Source organism: Scardinius erythrophthalmus (genome assembly GCF_964197995.2).
Source record: "Scardinius erythrophthalmus genome assembly, chromosome: 17".
Taxonomy (NCBI): domain Eukaryota; kingdom Metazoa; phylum Chordata; class Actinopteri; order Cypriniformes; family Leuciscidae; genus Scardinius; species Scardinius erythrophthalmus.
The window spans coordinates 14,378,363-14,403,021 of NC_138237.1; the positions used below are offsets into that span (position 1 = coordinate 14,378,363).

A 24,659-nucleotide genomic window follows, 5' to 3' on the forward strand; every position below is an offset into this window, starting at 1 on the left:
CATTTGTAACTTAGTTTATCGACAAGTTTTTGTAGCCAAGAACAGAAGTGATTCAGAAATACGACTACATGTAGTGTGAAGCTTGTGAATAACCTTCTACATACACTTGTTTTAGTTTGAACATTTGGCGTAACCAAAGGTTTAATGACATCTATACGCAGGCTTTGGACCAACCTGTAGTTTGAAAGCCTGAGGCCAGTGCATCAAGTGACACTAGAATGCACGGTTGAGAGGGAACACAGCGCCCTCTACTGCTAGCCAGTGTAAATCCTTAAAAAAAGGGTCCAGTGTTGGCTTCTAAACCCACCGTGGGCGCTACAGAGAGGCGATTCACCAATGTCTCTGTTAGGGGACATCAAGTTCATGTAATGAGACCAACAGGCCCATTGGAGAGAATTCAAAAGGAATCTACACCTCTCAATTTTTTTGTTCTTTTACTCGACAACTGTCTTGAAAAGGCATCATTCATATTTGTAGTAGCCTCGTTCAACAGCCTTGGTGGCGATGCATTCTGCTGAATACCGCTGGTCCAGGTCCAGAAGAGCTTGTAGTAACGTGTTAATGTTTGCCCGCAGGCCCTCTTTCTGCATCCACACCCGCAGAAGGTCGTAGACTTTGTCCGTGGTGTGCTGTGTTTCGGCCACCTTGATGGCGTTGTCGCTCACGCCGATGCTCCGGAAGAACTTGTTGTGGTACCGCACGTCCAGGGTGTCAAACAGGTCGAAACTCTTGCTCAGAGACTCCTCCTCACCTATTAAATCAAAGCATCGAGACTTCAGAACTTGTCAACTTGAATATGAACTTGAAATGAACCAATTATAATGATAAATAGTGTATGTTGTGTACTTATAATTGTGGTGTAATAATTAAATACTTGAACAGGAATAGTTTTAGATTTATTTTTTATTAAAACTAAAGACTTCTTTAAAAAAAAAAAAAAAAAATTTAAAAAAATCATACTAACCCAAAACTTTTGAATGGAAGTGAATCTTATCTTATTTGGAAGTGTATCTTACTTATTGTGCATCTTATTTTTATTTCAGTTCCATTAATGGTTCTTGAACATTTGCATTCTTCAGAATAACAGATTTTTATTTTTTATTATAAATCGGCAAAATATATTTCTATTGTGCTGTCTTAACTCACAAACAAATCAAGTGAACTCACTCACTAAATCATTCATGTCTGAATTATCATCTGACCCAGTCACTGAACCAATAAAGTCACATATATTCAATATAAACCAAGAACTGTTATATTGTACTGATGGTCAAGGTCATTTAATTATTATTATTATTATTTATTTATTTTTTTAAATCAACAGTATTCTCCAAATACTGTAACTGAGGGAGTAACATCTTACCAAGTACAGGAACAAGTTTTCTGGGAGCACCATCATCCTATAAAAGAAAAACATAAGGTTTGGCAATGTTGTGAATTTAGTTAACAGCAGTCCTTGCAAACAAGGATCTTTTCACACATTTGAAGGCACCATCTTGTTGTTTCATGGTATTTAGCTGTGTAAAATCTGAGTGATTGATCTGAAAATCCCATTGTTGCTAACCTTCGCCCATGACTCTGGATCTCCGTCCGTCTGCCTCGGGGCCGGGGGACTCGATCGAGGCGAATCCTCCATGTAGACTGCAGGAGGTAGAGCAGACAGACTGGTTTGGGAGGAGCTGGTTGTGTTCGGCAAGCTGTCGCCCAATCCCCGGTCTTCATCCTCCACAGGTATGCTCTTGCTACCCGTTTCCTGTGTTTCTTGTGTTAACAAGGGGCGGGACTCTGGGCGTTGCTCCTCCTCCCTCTCTAACCCAGCATTGCGGCTGTTCTCTTGTTCCTCTTCTGATCTTGGGCACACATCCTGAGTGAAGGCAACAACAACTGATTAAAACTATGGATTAAAGTAACCAATAAATTTTTTTTTTTTAATTATTTAGATAAAGATGTATTTAATGTTTCTGTAAAATGTATTTATTTATAAAATAAATATAATTGACTTTTTTATTTTTTTTACTTTTAAAGTTTATTTAAAGCATCAGAATAATATTAACCAAAACTAAGTCATCTAATTATTTGAAATAATGCATTAAAAAATAAAACAGATACTTACAATGGGAATCTTCACTTCTTTCAAATCACCAGCAGTGTCTGAAATAAAGTTGACAGCAAATATGTCCATAAAAAGTCTGATTTTCCACTTTGCAGATCTATTCGTAATACAATGAATGTTGTAAAATGGACTATTTAAATATCTTGAAACTTCTTATTCAGAAGATATTTTTTCTTGGTATTTGGTGGCATATGATCAGATTCTCCCTCCTAAAATGGAATTGGCCATCTTTGGCTATTTGGACACAGTTTCCTCTTTGCCCTATTTGCAGCTGGCATTAATGCTGGGCATGGTTGTGGCCAAGAGAATTATATTAAGGGATATAAGGTCTAATAATATAAGGTCTTAAACCTTGAAAAAATACGGTTTAATGAAGCAAAGTCTCATATTAATATTTGGTCCAACATTTACATGATAGCAAAAAAAAGATTTAACACATCTGTTATACTATGATTTTTGTGCTGATTTCTATCCCCCTCTTTACATGATTTATCTTCCACCTTTGTACTTTATTTAGGCACTTATGTCATAAGTAACGTCACTGTAATGTCGTCTGGCCCTTTGGTCTGGGGCCGATAGTGACAACAATATTGAAACTTCTCATACAGATATAAAAACTCTCACTGCTATGTTATTCTCAGCGTTGGGAAGGTTACTCTTAAAAAAAAAGTAAATAAAAAACTAGCAAGTAATTACATCTTCAATAGTGTAATTAGATTACTGTACTAATTACTCTCTCTAAAAAGTATTGCATAACTTAATGCTAATTACCTTCTAAATCCCATATCAGCCTCGACCAGTTAAACAATACAATTATAAACATGAAACTGCTCTTTTAATTATCAAATAAATCATAGCTTTAATTAAATAATTGCATAAATTATTCTTGAACTTAAATCAACTATTGTTTTATATAGAATTGCTCTATAGTCAATACAGTTCTTAATGCAATTACATCAAAAGTAACTATTACATAAAAATTAAGGGTAATCCCTTTTACTTTTTTCAATGGAAAAGTAATTAAATTACAGTAATAACACAATTATGAATCACTTAGTAATGCATTACACCCAACACTGGTTATTCAATACAAGGACTAAAAAAGGTTACCAAACGTACCACTTTGATGACGTCGACGTTTCTTCCATAAAAATATTCCAAGCAGGATCAATATGATCATCAGAAGAAGAACCACAAACGGTATGACAACCGCTAAAAAAGAAAAGATTCAATTAAAATTTTCCTTCTGTTCATGACTACATGACGCAGTGTAACTAATATCAAGGTTAAAATCACTTATTTTCTCAAGTTAATTTTGGAAAATGACCTTACCTATAGTATTAGTGTTATTTGATGCCGACGGCTTGTCTGTTGGACCTTCAGTCGGATAAGAGGTGCGCTTCCTGCATTTTGCATTGGATGTCGCAGTGCAACGGCTCACTTCTTCCTCATCAGCTTTGCACCTGCAAAACCACGGTCAAAAATTATGCCTTTTAGAAAAGGTGTGAAGCTTTGGGCTTAAAATAGGAGTCGTAAAATGACTGTCATTATGAATAGCACAATGAAAGCCTCAGGGGTTAAAGGTGGAGAGAGTGAATCAGTGGGAAAGGGATCTGACTCATTGGATGTGGTGATCTAATGCAGGGGCTGAAAGGTTAAGAGAATAGAGGCTGGGAGTGTCTGACCTGTCTGCTTTCATCAGGGTGTTGTGCACCAGAACAGAGGACAAATGGGAAGAGCACATTCCAAAGGAAGAGAGGAACTCACCTGGTGCATTTCTTGCACACTTCACACGGCTCGTCTGGCAGGCAGAAGAAACCAGATTTGCATTCACACTTGGTGTTGCTTGTGCTGGTGCAATCTGCAACCATGGTCTGATCTGTAAAGGGTTGGAGAGAAACAAATAGGTAAGGGAGGGAAGGATGAAGAAATCAGAAACCAATGGGAATTTCTGAAGGGTGACCAGAATTGGATCAATGTTATATCATGGCAAACAGTTCAAATGCATGGAACAAATATGCCTCTGAATGGTGACCTGAATTAATGTTGGATCAATCCAGATTCAATTCAGATTCAGAGAGAACGATTCAGTGTCTATCTGTTACAACTTATATCTGAAATAGAAAAGTCTTAAAGGTCCCATGACATGAAATTTTCACTTTCTGAGGTTTTTTAACATTAATATGAGTTCCCCTAGCCTTTATATGGTCCCCAAGTTTCTAGAAATTTCAATCGGTGTAAATCGAGCTTTTGCTATCTTTCTCTGCCTTTGAGAAAATGGAAGCTCAATCGCGCTGATCTTGAATCTCCTCCTTATGACGTTATAAGGAGGAATGTTACCTCCCTTGTCTCTGCTTTGCCCGCCCAGAGAATATTTTCCGCCCATGAGAAAATGAGCTAGGAAGTAGGAACGCGCGCGTGCGATTTTAGTTTGCCCACTAGAGATATCATGGCTTTTGAGTGAGCGAAGCATAATAATTGCTCAATAATTGGATGTACAAATGAACACCGAAGGGTTAATACAGAGCTGGGCTTGCTGAACGTCTGAAACTAAAGTCTGGATCACTCTCTTTGGCTCAGCTACACACCTCGGACAAGTAAGTCAACTAATGATATATAAGTGTGTTGCTTTACTGTTTATGTTTGCCTAGACTGTTACACGTAGAATGTGGCTGTCACATTAGCTATGCAGCCATGCAGTTTATGTGTGTGAATACACACACTGTAACGCGAGTGTTGTACACTTCTTTGTTAACGTTATTTGGATAACCGTTTTCCTGTTGGTTATACGGCGCGCGCGATATCCGCATTTCAAGATCGCAGCTAGAGCTTGATGATGTAATTGTAATAAGATAAATTACAGATGTTACAGATCTCTCATGAAAAGGCAACAGTAGGTTAGCATTAGCTACATGATAATAACTGTAAACCATCCGAATAAAGTACCGTATCCAGACATAATATTTTAAACTAACCATTCGGAAATGTCCTGCTGGAACCGCTGAGTTGTTGCTTCTCCATCCGGATCAGATTCTGGGTCAAACTGAAATGCTTGAACGACTGCGTGTCTTCGTGCCATTGCTATATCCAACGTTAACATGCACGGACCGGTACCGTTGCGCAAGATGGTCAAGGCCACACCCACCCTCCACCTTGCGCCGCCTTTCTCCTCCTCATTAACATTTAAAGCTACAGACACCGAAACGGCCTGTCTGAAGGAAGCTCATTCTGGGACTGGCTTTTAGTGGCTATAATTCTGCACCGAGGCTGAATTTTTGAAAAGAGATTTCAGATACAGTACTAGGGACCACTAAGGCCTATATTAAAGCCTACAAAAAATAGCATGTCATGGGACCTTTAACACGCGTCTGAAGAGGGAACTGATTGACTGGATCAATCCAGATTCAATCCTCATATGAAGAGAATTATCTGAAGCTAGATTCTTACGTATAATTGTACTGAACTAGCACCTGTCTCAGAAAACAGCTGAAATGCACCTTCGAAGAGTAAAATCAATTATTTAATTACATGTCGAATAAATCCTGATCCATATTTGCTCCAAATTTAGATCAAATGTATACATGCTAAAACTAATATCTGCTTCAGAAGACAGTTGAAATGCACCTCTAACAGATAATTCAAATTTTGCATATATACAGATTTAGATCTAAAAAAATGTATTCAATGTAAAATTGTAAGAGCTAATCTGAACCTCAGAGAACAACAAAAAAATTTCTCTGTAGGGTGAAATTAATCATTGGACCAAAGTTTCAGATTCAATTCACTTAACATTTTTTACAATTAATATGCACGCAAAGTCTTAATCAACACACCCTTGTGACTCAGCAGGCAGAAGGACTGACCTGGGAGTGATTAATTGAGCAAAATAGATTCCAAACAAGACGGCACATGATACAGGCACACCCTGCATCATCCTAAAACACACACACACACAATCTCGGACAACAGACACAAACGGGTGCATGCACTAGAGGATAGTTCAGACATTCATACACACACAAATGGCTATTGAAAGAACACAGGAGTGGGGCCACACCCAGGACGTGTAACATTAGGAGATCAGATTCCCAGGAGTGAGGTGTCCAGCACAGGAAACACTAGACTCAACTCTATTCATGGGGCCTGCTTATGTCCCCTTCCTCATGCAAATCCTATGGGAGGCTTATTGTCTAAACAGGCGAGCGAGATTTTGTTTATATGAATATGTAGTGTTTACAACAGAGTTTGAATCTGAACAAGCAGTAGGGTCTTGTGGGAAAGAGTGTTTAGGTAAATCAAATGGTTTAATAAACGGTGAACGTGGCAGTCCAATCAAAATAAACAGCAGTTTAAAGGATGGCTTTGACTTCAGAGGAACCAGAGACAGACTAAATAGCTTTGCAGAAGAATGGGCTGTCACAGCGGAGCGTTCTGCGATGGATTCAACGTGCTTTAGATGTTCCGTCTCGCTTGCAGCTCACAGTATGCCGCACATTTTTCCATCTTGTACAAAGGCGAGGCGAAATTTCCAAAAGCAAAGAATTCTGACGCCAGTTTCGTTATATCATTATTTCGTTTCGTTTTTTTGTAATATCTGTATTCCGACAGCAGTTCCAGAAGTTAATTGTTTGTCCAGTAGTCACCGGCGATGGGTTGTGTTATTGCCTTCCCAGCATGCCGAGGACCATGTGTGTTCCATTATTCACTCGAGATGTATAAATGTTACATTCCTCAGAGCTCTGCTTCTCTGGAGAGTCAGTGCAGACTACATATGGCTGTCTACTGGAAAACTGAACAATCAATTACAATAGCAGAAGGTTGAGATTTCTGTATCTCAAAGTGCCAGTCACAGCCCGGACTCAAACGCTTTCTTTAAACAACCCTAAGAGGAAGATCTGACCTGTCTTTTACAAAATGGCTGGTTTGGAGAGGAAAGTGTAGATTGGAGAACGTTACCTCTGTGGCACTGGCTACACTGCAGACACTGCTCCATGCCTGTGGGGTGCTCGGCATACGTGCCCTTCTCACACGGGGAGCAAATGCCCTTCTCCTGGTCCCTGCTACACTTCTCTTTCACATAAGTGCCTGTGTTACAGAAAACATTTAAGGACAGACATTAAATATCAACATATATTATTTTCAGAAAAAAAAGTAGAATGGGAACCAGTGCGTATTCAGAACCAAATCCATTTAAAATAGTTTTATTATTAAAGCCAGAGAATGCAACATTTAAGCAAAAGATGTTTTGTGCAATTTTGAGCCCTGTGTAAAATACATGCCACCTTTTTGTCACATTAAAATGTAATTTAATATAATGCATAACTTAAAATGACGTCTCATTTGTTCAAAAACGTTTTTCTTGGTATATATGCTGAAACCAATCATGTAGTATTACAATATTGATCCACATTTTTCATATGAAAAATTTACCTGACAATAAATAACTTTTTATTACTTTTGAAAAGTTTTAGTATACTTTTTTAATGATAATTGTATTTGTTCATGAACATAGTTTGTTTTATTTTATGCATTAAATTTTTTTTTTTTTTTATTGTTTTACATGACTTTAACCATGGTAAATGAGAACCCATTCTGTGTGAACACTAATAATAAGTCATTACAAAAATTAACCACATGTTCTAACTGTTATTCCCAATACTATATTTTGTGTTTAATTCCCTTATCAGCAGTTTTGGTGGTTAAGCTTATCTTGTTTAAGTGTGCTTCATGACCTGTCATTCTGGATATTTAAACACTAACTCCAGGCCTACAAACACCTCATTTTAGCACTAACCTTACAATATCTCTCGAGAGACGGCTCTATGAGAAACCAGAGTCTCACAAATGTGAATTCTAAGTTTTAAGCTCTAAAATAACAATGCTGTTTCTGTTCAAATCTTCATCAGAGAATAACACTCTTAATAGCATCACTGACGTATGTTTGTCAGCACCTCATCGACAAAGCCTGGAAAGCCATTTTAAACATCTTGAAAAAAAAAGCCTATGCTGTAAAGTACTTTAAAAAACGTTGCTTTGAGCGAGTTGACTCGTATGTGTTTACAATACTTGCCTTTACAAGGGAAGTTCTCACGGTTCGACAGGATCTTGTCTGCTACTTACCAGCTTCACAGTTCTTGCAGCAGAAGCTGTTGTGTGGGTACTCCTGGTTCTCCATGCAGCTCATCTGTCTGGCTGTGCGGTTCTGGAGGTCTCCTGCAAACCCGAGCTCTGCTGCCCCATGACCCAAAAAAGTCAAAGCAAAGATAATATGGACCTAGAGGAGGAGAAAAAAAAAAAAAGACATGAGATTTTTCAATATGCATGCATGATGACTTGCAATTCATGTACCCTGGTGGGTACTTGGAAAGATTTTGGTTTTACTTCCTTAAATCTAGAAAACAGAAATTGTGAAATTATGAAATATATGAAAATATTAATAACTGAAGGTATTAGTGTAGTGAATGGATTAAATTAATTGCGATTCATATCTTTTTCATATTGAATGATTTTGTAAACACACTGATGCTTTCAATTCCTAAAAAATACAAAATAAATTCAGAATAAAAAATAAAACTAATCAATTAATTAAAATAAATTTGCAGTCATAAAAACTTCAGACAGCAACAGATGTCTTTACTCATCTTCTCATTAACATTATATAACAAATAAATGACTTGTGAAATATCTCATCTGTACTTAATTTATAAATCAATTGTTGTTGCCGTTGGTGTTGATGAATTGGTATTTAAGCCTTCCTGGTGAGGCTGTTGGGGCACACAAGACAAAAAAAGCCTGGGAAGGGCTGCAGATAAGAGGTTTCTTCTGGAGAAACACCAGTTTTGTATTTTCACACGACTGGAGTGTCATGCTATCTCTCACACATTTCGAACTCTTTCTCAGCTCCAGAGGCAAACAGAGAGGTATTCCGACTGAGTTCTCATAGCTGACCTTGTGTGAGCAATCTAACATTTAATTCAAACCATCTGATGTGAACATCTGCAGAGCAAAGCAAATTAACAGAGCAGGAGAGAGTCTTTTCCTGGACCAGAACAAAACAACCGACCCTGACAAAACACACATACACAGAACACTAAATGTGCTGTGGGATCCAAAGAAATGCCAGGAAACGTCTAAAAAACCTTCTCAACCGGTGGGTCGTTAGCAAGCTCTGATAACATCACGGACAGTAATGAAAAACACTGCTAAATGCATATCATAAAATGCAACTCTTATCATGCATATTTGGGAGAGCAAAATAAACAGGCATGTCAACTTATCCAATAAAATTTGGATAAATGGTTGACATCAAAGACACTCAAATAAATGTAACAGTAATTCATCTATTATTTGGAAATGAGTCTGATTCATTCATTTAATAAACCTAAAAACAAAAAAACAAACTCAAACATAAGAGCCACTGTTTTGATCAATCTGATCTCAATTGAATCACTCTTTGAATTCATCAGTAGTTATTGAATCAATTTGAATCACTTTTGGTTCAACATGCTACTACATTTTTTCTTTCTTTTTTTGACTTAACCCACAAGCTTACTGTACTATGACAATGTAAAGTTAAAGATGCACATTTGCAACAGACATTTTAATAAACATTTTTTAAAATATGCTCCCCTGTAGCAAAACTGAATGGTAATATTAAACTCTTAAAGGTACATTAGCAAAAACAGCCTGGTGAATTGGAACATGGAGGAAAAATCTGTGGAAAATTTTAATTTAAGTTAATTTAAGTTTAAGCAAAAACAGCCTGGTGAATTGGAACATGGAGGAAAAATCTGTGGAAAATTTTAATTTAAGTCTAAATTATGAATATTTTGGTACAAGAAACCTTGACTAACGTTATAAATGGACGTAAGAGGGGGAAATGCTTAAATGCGTTTCTTTTTAACATTGATGCGGCACTATTAACATGTTCCCAGTGCTAGCATTTGGCCAGTAAGTTCGGTATCTCTGTCTCTTTGTCTCAGAGGATAATGGGAAATGTAGGCCGTTAGATGGAGCCGATGGTGTCGAGTTGCCGGTGAGGTGTATGGCGGTGGTGTTGTGTGTCTGGGAGAATGTGGGTCATTTGAAGTGGTGGCTCTAAAGTGTGTTGTTTAGCCGTAAATGAGGCTCTCTCATTGTGACATGCTGAAAAGAGGGAGAAGAAAGAAGGGGTGCCTCAGGGACCGAGTAAAGTGCTCGTCTGAAGTAGAAGACCCCTGCTCCACATGCACAGTCCATACAGAGCTGCTGTTGACTCCCTCACACACACACATCTCGGTCTGCTCACAACGGCCCAATATCTCTTTTTTTTTCTCATTTAACTGAGAGAGAGAATGCAAAGCAACCACCCTATCAAACTCCTTTTTCCACTTAAACACACACACACAGAGTACAAACCTTGCCTTTACTCTTCTCGAACTCCCACACACATTGGTTTTCTTTGAACATGTCTGTTAGACACTCATTCACCATATGGATGTGCTCTACACACACACACACACACACACACACACACACATCTCTTATCTCGAACACTTAACTGAAACCTCACAGCTCCATCTAGAGCGTAGGGTTGTGGTGCTTTTCTCAGTAGTGCAATATATAACATTACATGTCACGTAAAAGTGCTCATTTATATCAGAGTAAATAAACTTGTGAAATAGCTTGATGAACAAAATCAAGAGGGGTGTAAACTTGTAAGAAAGTGGTTTTGCTACAGGATGCTGATTGGACATTTACACAAAAAGTAAACAAATACCCATGAAATTACGTTGTGTGTGCAAAGGAATACACTGACTGAATACTGTATAGCCTACTATATGTGAAACATTCTAAATGAAATATGAAACACAATAGTAGATTATGCAACTATAATAGTAGCATGCTGAATCGTTGTCTCAAATGTAGATGCTGCACGTTTAAGTTACATTGAGAAATTAAAAAAAATAATAATAATTTAATGCCGTTTTGACAAAAACATTCATTTAAGTCAAACTGAATAATGAGTAAAATAGGTTTTAAAAATGCAGCATTATGACATCATAATGAAAATGGAATACTGCATAATGCACTACTGTGCAAAAATTGGAGAGAAGTCTCCAACGCTCACCAAGAATGCAATTATTTGATCAAAAATACAGTGAAAACCATTATATTGCGATTGAAATATTATTGCAAGTTAAAGTAACTGTTTTCTACAATATTATTGTCCGGTTTCACAGACAAGGTTTAAGCCTATTTCCCAGACTAAAATTCATGTTTGAGCTGTCTTAACTGAAATCAACTTGCACTGACATATCTTAAAATATGTCTGTGCCATTGTTTTGTCTCAAGATGCACTCCAAGTTTTTTTCTAAGGCACGTTTATAAAAGCTACTTAAATGTTCTAATTTAACTAAGGTGTAATCCTGGCTTAATCTAAGCCCCAATAAGATGTCATTTATTCCTGAAAATCTTCATTTCCATGAAGTCTTCAGTGTAACATGATCCTTCAGAAATCATTCTAATATGCTGATTTGGTGCTCAAGAAAGATTTCTTATTATTATCAGTTTAGACTAGTTTGTGGAAACCAAAATACTTTTTTTTTTTTTTTTCAGGATTATTTGTTGAATAGACAGTTCAAGAGCTTATTTGAAATATAAATATTGTATAACATTATGTCTTTCCTGTCACTTGTTTTGAATATATTTTGCTGAATAGTATTAATTTCTTTCCAAACGCTCTGGTAGTGTATCAAGTAGAGTGCATTGCATTGTGGGGCACAGAATCCCATGCAGTGTGCTTTGATTACATACTCCATATTTTTGTTAGAGTGTTCCATGCCTGCAAAAAAACTGCAATTACCAAAATAGTAAAAGTAATATGCTATTCTGTAGCCTTTGATTCCATGTGATTCTCTTTAATTTTAGTCAACAAGTTAAGCTACACTGCTGGCAACAATCTGCAACAGCAAAACTTCAGATGTTGACAGTGTAATATTATGTACTAATAGTTGTAGAATAGCAACAGAGTTGCCAAAACAGAAGAGCAATCAGAGAAGACATACCACAGGGGTTTACAGCACACTCACTAATGCTACTTGTAAACTAGTATCAAATAGAGTCGAACAGCTGCGTTAAGACGCCGCAGAGGACCGGGGTATTAGACAATATGGCAAAAGGGGCCATAGTGTCCGACGCAACCACAAAAATTAGGTTCTCGACAACTATTGCATAGTCAAACCGCAGATTTGAACGCTAACCCATCTTTAATAGCCGAAATATCACACCACAGTAAATCAACTCAAAAACTTGCATATTCGCAGATGCAATGTTTGGAACTCAGAGGAGCGTACAATGGTCCTCTTGTTGGAAGACGGACTGAGTCTATCAGCCTTGAGGGGAACCGAAATGCCATCGAGTGTCCACACAGATAGTAAAACCTCTCGAGACAATGAAATGAGTGCGGGCGAACCGAAGGCATTTGTGAGAGTTTCTTGAGCGAGAGTGTGTGTGTAAAGGGGGGAAGTCTGAGACAAACTTTGGCTCTAGTGGAGCTCTCTGGATGTCAGCCATGCCTTGTTGTTCTAAGGGAGTTTCCTGGATTGAGCAGCGCTGTTGAGCCACACTCTCTCCGCGCTCACGTCAGACTTTCCACAGACGTTCACATGCACACACACGCACAATCGCACCATTTAGACGCAGCCGTCGGGAGGTGGGGTCAGAGAGCGATGGCTATGGAGTGCTGGAGGAATTTGAAAAGAAAGGGAGAAGGAGGACAGATACAATAGACGGAGTGTGAGAGGTCCAGAAATGGCGCAAAAACGTAGGGCAGGCGCATGGGAGTTTGGGAAGGCACGGCGGAGAGGAACGGCGAGTGAAAGGAGAGAGATTCCTGACTCCGAATGGATACACTGAAACCATTCAGACGAGTGGAACATTAAAAGTCACACTAATGAGTTACAGTACTCAGTCTCTCACACCCAAACACACACACACACACACCGCAAAGACTGAATTTTCCCAGACGGGATGAAAGCTAGGAGTGAAGCACACGTATCAGTTGCTGCAGTCTGAAAAATTAGTAGCTGCATTAATGTCCAACACCTGTTCTGGCCCCCTGGGCACATGCAAACCCATCTGGGTCAAAGTTCACTGATTTGCCAATGACATGAACCCACCAATGACAGCAGAGACTGTCTGACAGACATCTATGCCAGCGCTCGTTAAAAAGCAGTCAAACTTTTTCCTGACTGCGTTTGTGTGTGCGAATGCTATGGAAACTCCATGTCTCCATGGCGACAAGTCTGATCCTGGGACAGGTGGTCTTTTTTTTTCTTCTTTGGAGAGGCACAGAGAGGCAGATTGAGGGGGAAGTGACATCACTTCCTGTGTCTGCACATTCCAGATCTGGTGAATCACTGGATTCCAGAGTGGCGCTAGAACTAACTTGTCAGCTATATTGTTGACAGCTCATAGAGAAACTATTAACAAACAAAGAACATCAGTTTTTAGACGTCATGATATGACTTGCAAGATGAATTCTTTTTTTCTTTTTGGATATGTCTGCAATTACAGCCACACCTTTTGAAGCTTTTAGCAAATAACACAGTGACTTCCTGGTTCGAATCGACAATTGGATTTTTTTGTTTTTTGCTGACCTGTGATTATTTTTACAAATGTTAATGTTTTATGAATTTGAATGTATACATTTTTTATAAAATATATTTTATACTTTATTTTATTTACAATTTAGAGAATTTAACTTTGGGTTTTCAGGAAACTCCAAGACAGAAACTGGAAAATGATGGTATGCATGGCAAAACATTACTAATGCATGTACATGATAAAAAAAAATATAGATATATATGGTTTGGTTTGGACCAGAGACTATATACATATACATATAGTCATGTTTATTTCACTGGCTTTTGTGATGCAAACATCCAGAGTACATTAGCGGCCACATCAAGACAAAAGACAATAACAATTTAGTAGAATAATTACATGAAAAGACAGATCTAGTGCTAATAATAATAATAACTCTAACATTGTTTAGAAAACTAATCTCATCTGAAAAATGCTTTTGTGGAACGGTGGTCTGGCTTTTATTATCTAGCGCTGCTAAAAGTGAACTATTGTCTCCATTATCAGTGCTTCAAGACTATCCCGATAAACCGCTGGTGAACTGTGACAAAAGCGTCTCAGTAGTGGAGGGATGCGGGTCAGCCGGTAGGCATGACCGGTTAGAACTAAGATAAGACCAGAACAAACTCGACGCAAACCGGCTTCCTGCTTTCCCAGGCAATTCATTTATACTAGAGGAAACAGCAGTGAAATCTGGTTCAGACTTCAAGGTCTGCGCTCGGCTAAAATCAAACTTGTGCATTGCAGTTATCTCACAGAACATCCTCAACAAAAATGACAAGGAAACACTCACACGCACACACATTCACAGCATCCAGACAGCCTGTGGTAGGGTTTGGCCTGTAATAGGTGGTCAGGACGTAGACCAGCGTGGTAACCTTAACCTCCTGGATGAGAGTCCTCCAAACCCACAATCACTTTGCACTGGCAGCTCACCAGCGTGGCGCATTTGGACCAGAGGGGACGCCCTTTTCCTTCTGTCTGAGTGAATAATTGTTGAAAATGGATGGAATGACTTGTGAAAATTATGAAAAAACAACTTGCAGTTTGACAAAAAAGCAATATCCCAAGGAAGATGCCAGCATTTTCAGGTAGGGGTGTAACAATAGGCGATTCAGTTTGATACACGATACGATACTTTCACATTACATTAAACAAAGCCAAAATAGAGTTGAAGGGATAGTTCACCCAAATATGAAAATTCTGTCATCATTTACTCACCCTGAAATTGTTCTTAACCTGTAAGAATTTCTTACTTCTGCTGGACACAAAAAAATATATTTTGAAGAATATGGGTAACCAAACAGTTGATGGGCCCCATTGACTTCCATTGTGTTTTCTTTTCATAGTATGGAAGTCAATGGGGCCCATCAACTGTTTGGTTACCCATATTCTTCAAAATACCTTCTGTGTTGTTCAGCAGAAAGAAAAAAAAAAATTCATACAGGTTTGGAACAACTTAAGGGTGAGTAAATGATGACAATTTTCATTTTTGGGTAAACTATCTCTTTAAAATTGTGAGTTTTTTTTTTAAATGATTATTTCAAATGCAAATGATAATGATAATCAGTTAGCAAAACTTACTGTAAATGTTCACTAAAATGCTAAATTTGGTATTACATCAGGAATGAACTTGAATGGGCTTGAACTTGGTGACACCAGCCAGTAGCATAACATAGCCACCAAGTTAAGACCCATCTACCTTTTTATGTAACTGACTTTAAAAAGTTATGACCAGTCTTGAAGAAAAAAATTAGATGACTAACTCTTAAGACTAGTCTAAGCAGTTTACGCAACTAGCCACTGAATAGAAATATTCATGATTCCGCTAAATACAGAAATATGCTTGCACTCTGTCCTGACTAATTTGTACCTTATTAAATAAGATCTTATTATATTATTATTTTTAATTTATTAATATTAATTAATTATTAATCATGGAAGCTAAAATGTCAAATAGTTTGGGTGAACTAAACTAATTTTCTGTTTCGATATATTGTTACACTATGCATGCTGCTTACACTACTTTTTTCAAGTGATTGAGCTGGAATAAGAGACAAACCAGAAGTCCTACCCATAATTAAAAGAAAAACAAGAGAGGGTTGACCCTAAAACATGGTGGCTACCCAAAAGCTATTCTAAAAGCTATTTATGATTATTGAATGAACGGCAGAGAAAGAATGAATGAGTTTTGTTTAACTGGCTGACCACCAAAGTAAGCGTAACCGAGACTGGTGGTCACACAAGAGCTCATGAATGAACTGGTTAATGCCAGTGGAGCGTACAACAAACAACCACAGCACACAACAGTTCAAAGAAACCTTTGGCCTGAATGAAAGTGCTAAGTGTGCTGGCTTCCTTTGCTACACTTAAACAATCGAGTTTACAATACTCGCTGCCAGCTCTAAACTATTAGGCGAGAACATGAAATCTACATTGTTTAAAAGTGCCCGTTTCCATATGTGGACGGGCAGCTGTACGTCTATCTCTTACACACACACACACTTCTGGCACAATCTTGGCTAGTTGACAATGGGGTCTCACAGGTTTTATTGTTTAGAATTACAGTACGATAAGGCAGTCAGTCATTCACGTTTGCCGCGTGTGTGTACGCGTTCAATTACGGCTACATCCGCACTACATGCTGTACAGTGCGTTTCATTATGTATGATGATTGGGACTGGCGGATTGACAGGAGTTTTTCCCCGTATACAGATGATTTCTATCAGAACTATCGGTTAAGGGAAGACACACCGTTCTTCATTATTTCCAGCGGACTGGAACAGGAACCTTATGGAGAATCATGTGCCTTACATTACCCGCACTGATTCCAGTGTTTTACGCATTACACTGACAGGATGCACATGATAAACATGCTGCACAAGGATACAGACTCAACGAAAGAGAAGAAAAATGATTGATAGGGAAAGCAATATTATTATTATTTTTTTAATTCATAGCACAGAATGAGAGGAAATGAAATTGGGAAATGTTGCAAACTTGATTTAAACTCACAACCTGCATAAGCACCATGACTCAAAAATAATAATAAACAACAACAACAAAAAATTATACCAGCCTTCTGAACGTTCGTGTGTGTGTGTTCTGTGATGGCAAAGCTGAATTTTCAGCAGCCATTACTCCAGTCTTCAATGTCACGATCCTTCAGAAATCAAGAAAGATTTCTTATTACTATAAATGTTGAAAACAGATCTGCTGTATAATATTTTTGTGCAAACCATGACATATTTTTAGGATTTTTTGATAAATAGAAAACTCAAAAGAACATAATTTATGTCAAATCTTTTGTAACATTAAAAAGGTCTTTATACTATCACTTTAAATTAATTGAATGCATCCTTGCTAAATAAAAGCTAAATGTTTCTTTATTTCTTTCCATTTACTACAATATAATTTACGCATATTACTCATTTTGCTACAGGCTAGTGAGTAATAAATAAAGTTAAGTACTGACATTTCAAATACTGACATTTTCATTTAATATGTACAACTAACAACCAGAACACTGCTCCTTTAAAGGTGGAAAAATGAAAGTAACTCAGATGATTCACTGCCTCAAGTTTTTACCTTTGTAATAGATTTACGGGAATGAGATCACAAACACAGATAGCTCTGCAACATATGCAAAAATGATTTCAAAACAAAGTGAGATCACTGCTGCCCTTTTGATGCAATACGACAGTCACACAAATACTAAAACTTGTGAACTCAACCTAAACCACAGATCATGTGCAGGCATACACACACACACACACACACACACACACACTAGTATCTTGGGTATGAGCGTGTGAAAATCTGTAAATGGCTCCTCTCGGGGAACACAGGAAACAGTCAGACAATGTAGAGGCTTCATTTGGAGTTCAGCTCCATGCTGAGCGACAGAAAAACACGCACACCATCTTTGATAGAAGCAAACTCTACGAAGTTTTGGTGACAACAAGCTGCACAATGATTTACCAACCATCTGATCCTTTAAATAACACAATATTTTCACCTAAAACCTGTTAACGTCAAATTTCGCCAGTTATATCTCAATACCAAACCACATATCGACCGTTTTCGACCTGCAGATTCAGAAACCTCCAGCCCAACGAGTGCTATTCTCAGTCCCGTGGAGATGATGGGGGGATCAACCGAGCCCTCAGCCCGAGATTTCAGGCGCGCGGCCTGCTGTCCTCAGTGTGCGTGGGAGGATATTAATAGCCCGAGAAAGCCACGACAGCACAGCCTTCCACATTTCAGATTTCCTGTGGCTTTTCTGTCTTTCTGTCTCTAAAAAAAAAAGCTCAGTGAATAGTGACCAGACAAGACTGTCCTAATTCCTTTCCTTTAGAAAGAAGAAGAGCGGGTAAGAGACAGAACGATGTCAATATGAAAAAAAAGGTGATTTACAGTGCACTTCCTGTGTAAAACCACATCTGCGGTTCTGCACTATGTAGGCCTACACGAGGTGTAAAATGTTATGTGATAAGGAGATAAGTTTTGGGGAATTTTAAGTCTACAAGAAAAAAACTAAAAATAAGTTAATTCAACTTAAAATTAGGGCTGTGTTGAAAAAATCGATTCACCGATTCTGAATCGATTTTCATATTAATTTCTAAAGATCGATCCGTAACTCAGAGGATCGATTTTCCCCGTGAACTTTAACTTGCTGCGTCATTGAATTCACGCATGCGCGCGAGGTGGAAGGACATTAAAACAACGTCAGTAACGTTAAGCATGCGGTTGCTTTGAAAACTCCAGAAACGCTCAAAGCTGCGATCTGACACCATTTCGGGTACAGAAGCAATGCAGAGAACGAGCTTGACAAAAGCAAAGGTTTTCTAAAGGTTTTGTAAGTTCAAATTTTATTTACATTCTGTGTAGAGATGCGCGGTTGGCGGTTACAGCCGCGGACTCCGCGGATAAACCGTGGATCGGGCGGATGACGTGACGAAAAATTATATTTTAATTAAATTCGGATGGGTGGCGGGCGGTTAACCAATCAAATAAAAAATGTTATGTATGCATACATTAAGTGGATGGCGGGCGGGTGCGGTTTTGAAAATTGGTCAAAAACGATGGTGCGGAGACTGCGGACGGATGAGTTTTGTGATGCGGTTGAAGTAATAGCCCATCCGCGCATCTCTACTCTGTTTACTGTGAAGCCAGTAACCAACAATCTGTTTACATTTGCACTGGCTTAGAACAAATGTGTTCTAAATGTTGATCATTAAAATAAAAAATAAAGGTGCATTTGCATCTGAACTATAGCAGCTTTTTGGAAAATTCTTAATGTCATTTTTAATAATACATCAGGTTCGCGTCTAAATAATCGGTCTACTGGTGCTGATATACCTCTGCGTCCTCGGTCGTCTACACCAGTGCAAGTTTGTGAAAGCAGTTGTATCAACACTCTGGAAGGGGGATTGTTCTTTACAACCACCAATACTCCATTAATTTGCAGTTGAATGTCTATAATAATAGTATCAATATGTTGCATAACTACAGTCCTGTAATTCAGGTAACAGCTGGAAAAAAATGCTTTTTTCAAAAACCATTATCTAAATCTCGAAGATCGGATCGAATCGGATCGAATCGAATCGAATAATGATAATCGATTCAAGATCTTGAGAATCGGAATCGAATCGATTCTTGAAATTTGAATCGAAACCCAGCCCTACTTAAAATGGCTGTTTAAATTAGCCTACTTATTTTCTTCCCAAACAAACTTTCATGTCTTTGAACACCCTAGATGCTTCATGTCTTGCATTACTGGTTTTGGCCCACATGCAGAACATCTGAACTTATTTAATAAAGGTGTTTTCAATTTACCTAAACTGCGACGCGTTTTCTCTTTTGACAAGTAGCAGAACTTAATTAGGTGGGACAAACAAGATAAAATGCAACAGACTGAGTCAGAAACGTTGAAACTTAACAACAGCCAGAGCAAAATAACCTTTAGCCCCCCTTGCCAAATTTAATTACCATTAAATATTTCCATTTGTTTGCAGCCTTTTCCATGGAAACATCAGGAGGTAAATAGCTTGACTATGCGTCACAGACCAAAGTCCCGTCCAATGAAAAGCTTTAAAGCCTGGATGACTCAGTGTCTCTTCTCTTTGTACGACAGGCCCATTGATAACCAAAAACAGGTCGAACAAGTTTTTAAAAAAACTTAATATGGTTACAATCACCCTTGCTCTTCTCAACTGGTTAATCTTTAAACTACAGTATTGTTATCAAAAGAAAATATGCGTCATTATAGTCGGCATTAACACAAACAACCCTGCAAAAACAACCTGTTTGAGATCATGGGAGACAAGATTATCAGAGCACAGTGGTACATGAATTGTGTAAGATGGCATTTTAAGCCTGAAAAACATATTCCCATGACATTAGGCCAGTGCCACGCTGAGTTGCCCCACTCATTAGCCAGCCTCAGTTCAGTGAGCTCACATCAGACGGAGGCTTTGTGCCGAATGCCTTTCCCATCACTCACACAAGCAGGAGGGTCGCTGTTTTTTATGCTGAATGCATTCTTTGACCTATTCGAGGTGAACATTAATTCAGGCATCTGCAAATGTCAAACTAAAGCAGCCTAGCCTAATTCTAGAGCTGTAAAGGTGTTCAATTACACATGATTAGAATAAACAGTTTTTGATTTATTAAAGACAAAAATAAGGTCAAAAATATAAAAGATACGACATTTAATATAAAAAAATTAAATAAAAAAGTTAAAGTTAAATATTGTTTTAAGTAAAGTAAAAATATGATAAAAGAAAAGAAAAATATGACAAAAAAAAAAAAGCTCAGCCTAAAACTGTCAAAAATGAGTTAGAGTCTGTGCAAGAATCACTGCAGAAGTTTATTATCTAGGGCTGGAGTTTAACAAGCCTCTAACCAGAATATTTGAGAAATTTCAATATAGTGCTACCTTGCAAGCTCTACTTACATTTAAAAAGTCATTATGCCTTTTCTATTTATAGAAACTTAAAAAAAAAAAAAAAAAAAAAAAAAAAAAAGACGCTCTTTGCCCCATGACATCAACACCAAGATAAGGTTTTACAGGAATTGCAAGTAAGCAAAATACAGATGGAAAACATCTGCAAGGCGTGACCAAGCTACAAACTGACACTATTATCCATCGACTTAAATGAGACATAACACCCTCATCTAATTTCCGACATTCAAGCACACACCCTAATTTAAGCGTGTTTGACACAGTGGCAGGTTACCCAATCTGCGATACACCTGTGGATTCATGCGAGGAGAAGACATAAGAATAAAAGCGAGAGCGAGAGGGTGTTGTTTTCAAGGAGGAGAATCACCAATGACTGTTCAATTTTAAGTCAAACCAATGGGTAATTATTGTTTGAAGACACTGGATAGGGGGTACGTGCGAACTCACACACACACAGGAACAAACACACAGAGAAACGCACACTATTAGCGTTTTAACTGGAGTCAATGGGGGTTGAATAGAAGGGTAGCTGAATAGCAGGCGCATTGTAATATATGTAACACATCTCTCGTTCAGTCACTGAATCTGGGTGCAGTGACCTGTAAGGTGTGGCTACCTTAGACATAAATGAATCTCTGACAGATGCTTTACCTTTCCTGGGAAGAGCTAAATGGCAAAAAAAAAAAAAAAAGCCTGACCACAAACCCACATGCTATTAAGATGCTTTCATTTCGACAGCAGATGATCTTTCAACTTGTCTCCCACTTCTTGAACTTTTTAAAGCCACACGACATATCAACATAATGTCACAAAGAAGACTAAGCTGAAAATGTTGCTCTCATGAACTTATGATTCACTAATTGAATGGATTTTAGTAAAGGCATACTTCACCCAAAAATGAAAGATTTTCATTATTGGGTGAACTATCCCTTTAACATGAGTGTGCATGACATGTATCTTAGGCCATGTAACCACCATTTAGGTCACTTTTTATTTTATTTTTCATTTTAAAAGGTCATATGCTGTGACAAATATTTCACTTTATTTGTTTAAAATATTTACTTTTAAATAGTAAAAGAGTTTTAAATAAGTGTTTTAAGTGCAAATGCTACATAGTCTCCCAATACATATAAGCCAAATAAGTAAATTTCATTTAAAGACATTTCATGTCAACTATTCCTTAAAAACTTAGCTGAAAAGCTTGAGAACAGGATAAATGTGCTTCTCATCTCAGTATAAACACTTCAGGACCTTGTTTATTGTGGGAAGTCTACAGTATAGACTAAGAAACAGATATGGCACGATTTCTAAGTAACGCACAATCTCCCACACATCCACATCATTCTGATTACTCTGATAATGAGCGTTGCATTTAATTGCATCGCGCAATCTTCTCTCTTCCTGTCTCCACGTTAATGTGGATTCCGTAAACATCTGACGGCCCGAAGTGGCTTTAAAAAGGCTCCTAATGAGCAGCGGGATGTGGACTGTGCTCTGGAGTCTTTCTTGTGGATCCCGGGGTATGTAGCACATGTCCTGTTTGGATTTCAGAGCCGCTCGGAGAGATACCGTGCACACTTCCTGTCCATGCCCACACCCTAGAGAGCACACTCCGATAACATCGAAGGAGTTTGAGAGGGTAAAAAAAGAGTCAAGAGGAAGAGAGAAAGAATCTGTGATCCCAAGAAATCTCCAGAATAAAAAAGGAAGAGTATGAAAAGACAAATGGAGAAGTGACCCCTGCTCCCGATTGTATGCTAAATGTTTGTGATTGTGGGTGGAAAAAAGTATACAAAGATCTGATTCCTGTCACTGGCATCTGTGTTGACAGGAAGTTTACAGTAGGAGCTGTACGCCTCCGTCCACCCCCCTCCCCCCCATCCGCTCTCACTGGCCCAGGAATGTGTGAGCTATGCAAACTGGCAAGGATGAGCTATCTTCATCTAGTAACCAGCCAACCAGAGCAGACTCATAACTTAGCATAGTTTACAGCATGCATAAACAACCCTGTTGCAAACAACCTCTGCCCTGTCATTTCAATAAACAAATGCGGGCTTCAAAGTAGGGCGAGTTCACCTGGGGCTCATGGGAAAGGGAGGCTATTAAGGCAACAATCACTGTAAGATTACTAGTTGAGATGATCATCACTCCCTTGGCTTTGATGAATTCATTATCTAATGAACTACTAGCTGAATGCCTACTTATTACATAATACATGCATCTACACAAAAATACACGCAAGTTCAATGCAACAACCATCATGTGTTATTTCAATATGCTGTCCATTATCTTGAGGGGTCGCTGCACAGTATGAGCCGAGTGTGGCTCTGGACTCGAGAGAAGGTTTTAAAGGTGAGTCAAGGCATTCAGTAAGTGAAGCGTTTTTATAGTGCCACTTTTGGCAGAGCAGAGCTGGAAAAACCAACAGAAGGGCAGTGAATGGCTCTTTCAATGTGGAATAAACTTAACACTGGCACTACTCTTAGAAAACTCTCACAAGGCAAGGTTCATAAGAGAAGTGAAGACTGGACTGCTTTTAAAGCTATAGACCGACAAACAGTCTAGCGGGTTTTTTTTTTTTTTTACTTCTTAACCAATAAATGCCTCTATTTGGCTGGTCTTTAAAAAAACAGCACCCAAAAACAGTATTCACAAAAAAAGTAAATTATTTAATAACAATAGCCATTGATTCTAAAGTGATGAAAGTGCATCTTAATAAGCTAAACATAACCCAAATGCTAAATTAGCCATAGCCTATTATATATAGCCCGAGTGTGTGTATATATATATACACACACACTACTACTGTAGAAGTATTTTTACTAGTATTTTTTTAATTATATTATTATTACTAATTATAATAATCATAAAAATGTAAATGTGTATTGTTTTAGCCTAATTATAAGTTAGTTATTGTGTCAAAAAGCAGAAATGAAAAAAATAACTAACACACACACATTATGGCCATGCCTCAAAACATTCCTAGACAGCACTTTTGACATCTTAGTTACATTGAATGCCCAAAAATGTTGCCTAGGTAGGCAGCTCACTAAGTTGAGACAATGATTTTCAAAACTGCACATGTCTTGTAGGCTACTCAACAAGTGTGTATCAAATGTGTTCAGATATTCTAAAATTAAAATCCAATATAAAACATGCCACTCCGGTAACATTTACAAATCTGAGACATAAGTTTTCTGAACTTAAAACCACAATAACATATCAGTGCCCAACATGGTCAGTTCAGTATGACAATGTTCGTGATCACTACCCAACTTTCATATTTGTGGTCAAACAAGCATTTCACATCAAATTAAAACAGTTTAAAAAAAAAGACCCGACTGAAATGTTAAAGAAAACTAAGAGCCAGTTTAGAATAAATGCACTTGATGTACCGAAAAGTCTGATAACGCATAACCACCGACACCACATTCAAAGCGTTCTAACCCGATAACACCAGGAATTTACATTCACATCCATGTTTACCACACGAATAGAATAGTGAGCCAACAATAAAATAACCCAATACACTGCGAATTACACATTGCTTAACAAATCTACAACCAACAAAACCCGTCAGATTTCTTACCATGGCTATCATCGTGGATTTGTCCATCCGACGAGGATGGCGTGTTTCTCCGAGTTTTCCAACTAACGTTACTTGTTGATCCCTTTCACGTTCCGAATACAATACTTTCAGACCAACTATTAAAAAACAAGTGACAACGCAAATCAAAGTACATCCAAAGTGTGACGGCCTGTCAAAACCGAATCATTTTCGGCTCTCGGCTGCTTGCTTTCTCATGGAAACGAGGTTGGTGTAATGTGACGCTTTCTCTCTGATCTACGAAAAAGTTAGAGAGAGATCAGCGTGACGTCATGTTACATCCGTCTCCTCGACCAATCAGAGAGATGGAGTCTCGACTAATGAAAGAGCCGTGATTTACTGCACTA

General features: G+C 38.0%; 1 protein-coding gene across 1 annotated transcript; it reads right to left on the bottom strand.

Moving 5' to 3' along the window:
- tnfrsfa (tumor necrosis factor receptor superfamily, member a) lies at positions 1-24,606 on the bottom strand. Its single transcript, XM_081391536.1, has 10 exons — positions 24,295-24,606; positions 8,234-8,387; positions 7,070-7,198; positions 3,881-3,992; positions 3,446-3,576; positions 3,233-3,325; positions 2,114-2,151; positions 1,565-1,864; positions 1,364-1,400; positions 1-751 (listed from the first exon to the last, which is right to left on the bottom strand). The coding sequence occupies exons 1-10, from the start codon at positions 24,319-24,321 to the stop codon at positions 462-464; spliced, it is 1,311 nt and encodes a 436-aa protein (XP_081247662.1). The 5' UTR covers positions 24,322-24,606; the 3' UTR covers positions 1-461.
- Between the last annotated feature and the right edge of the window lie 53 nt (positions 24,607-24,659).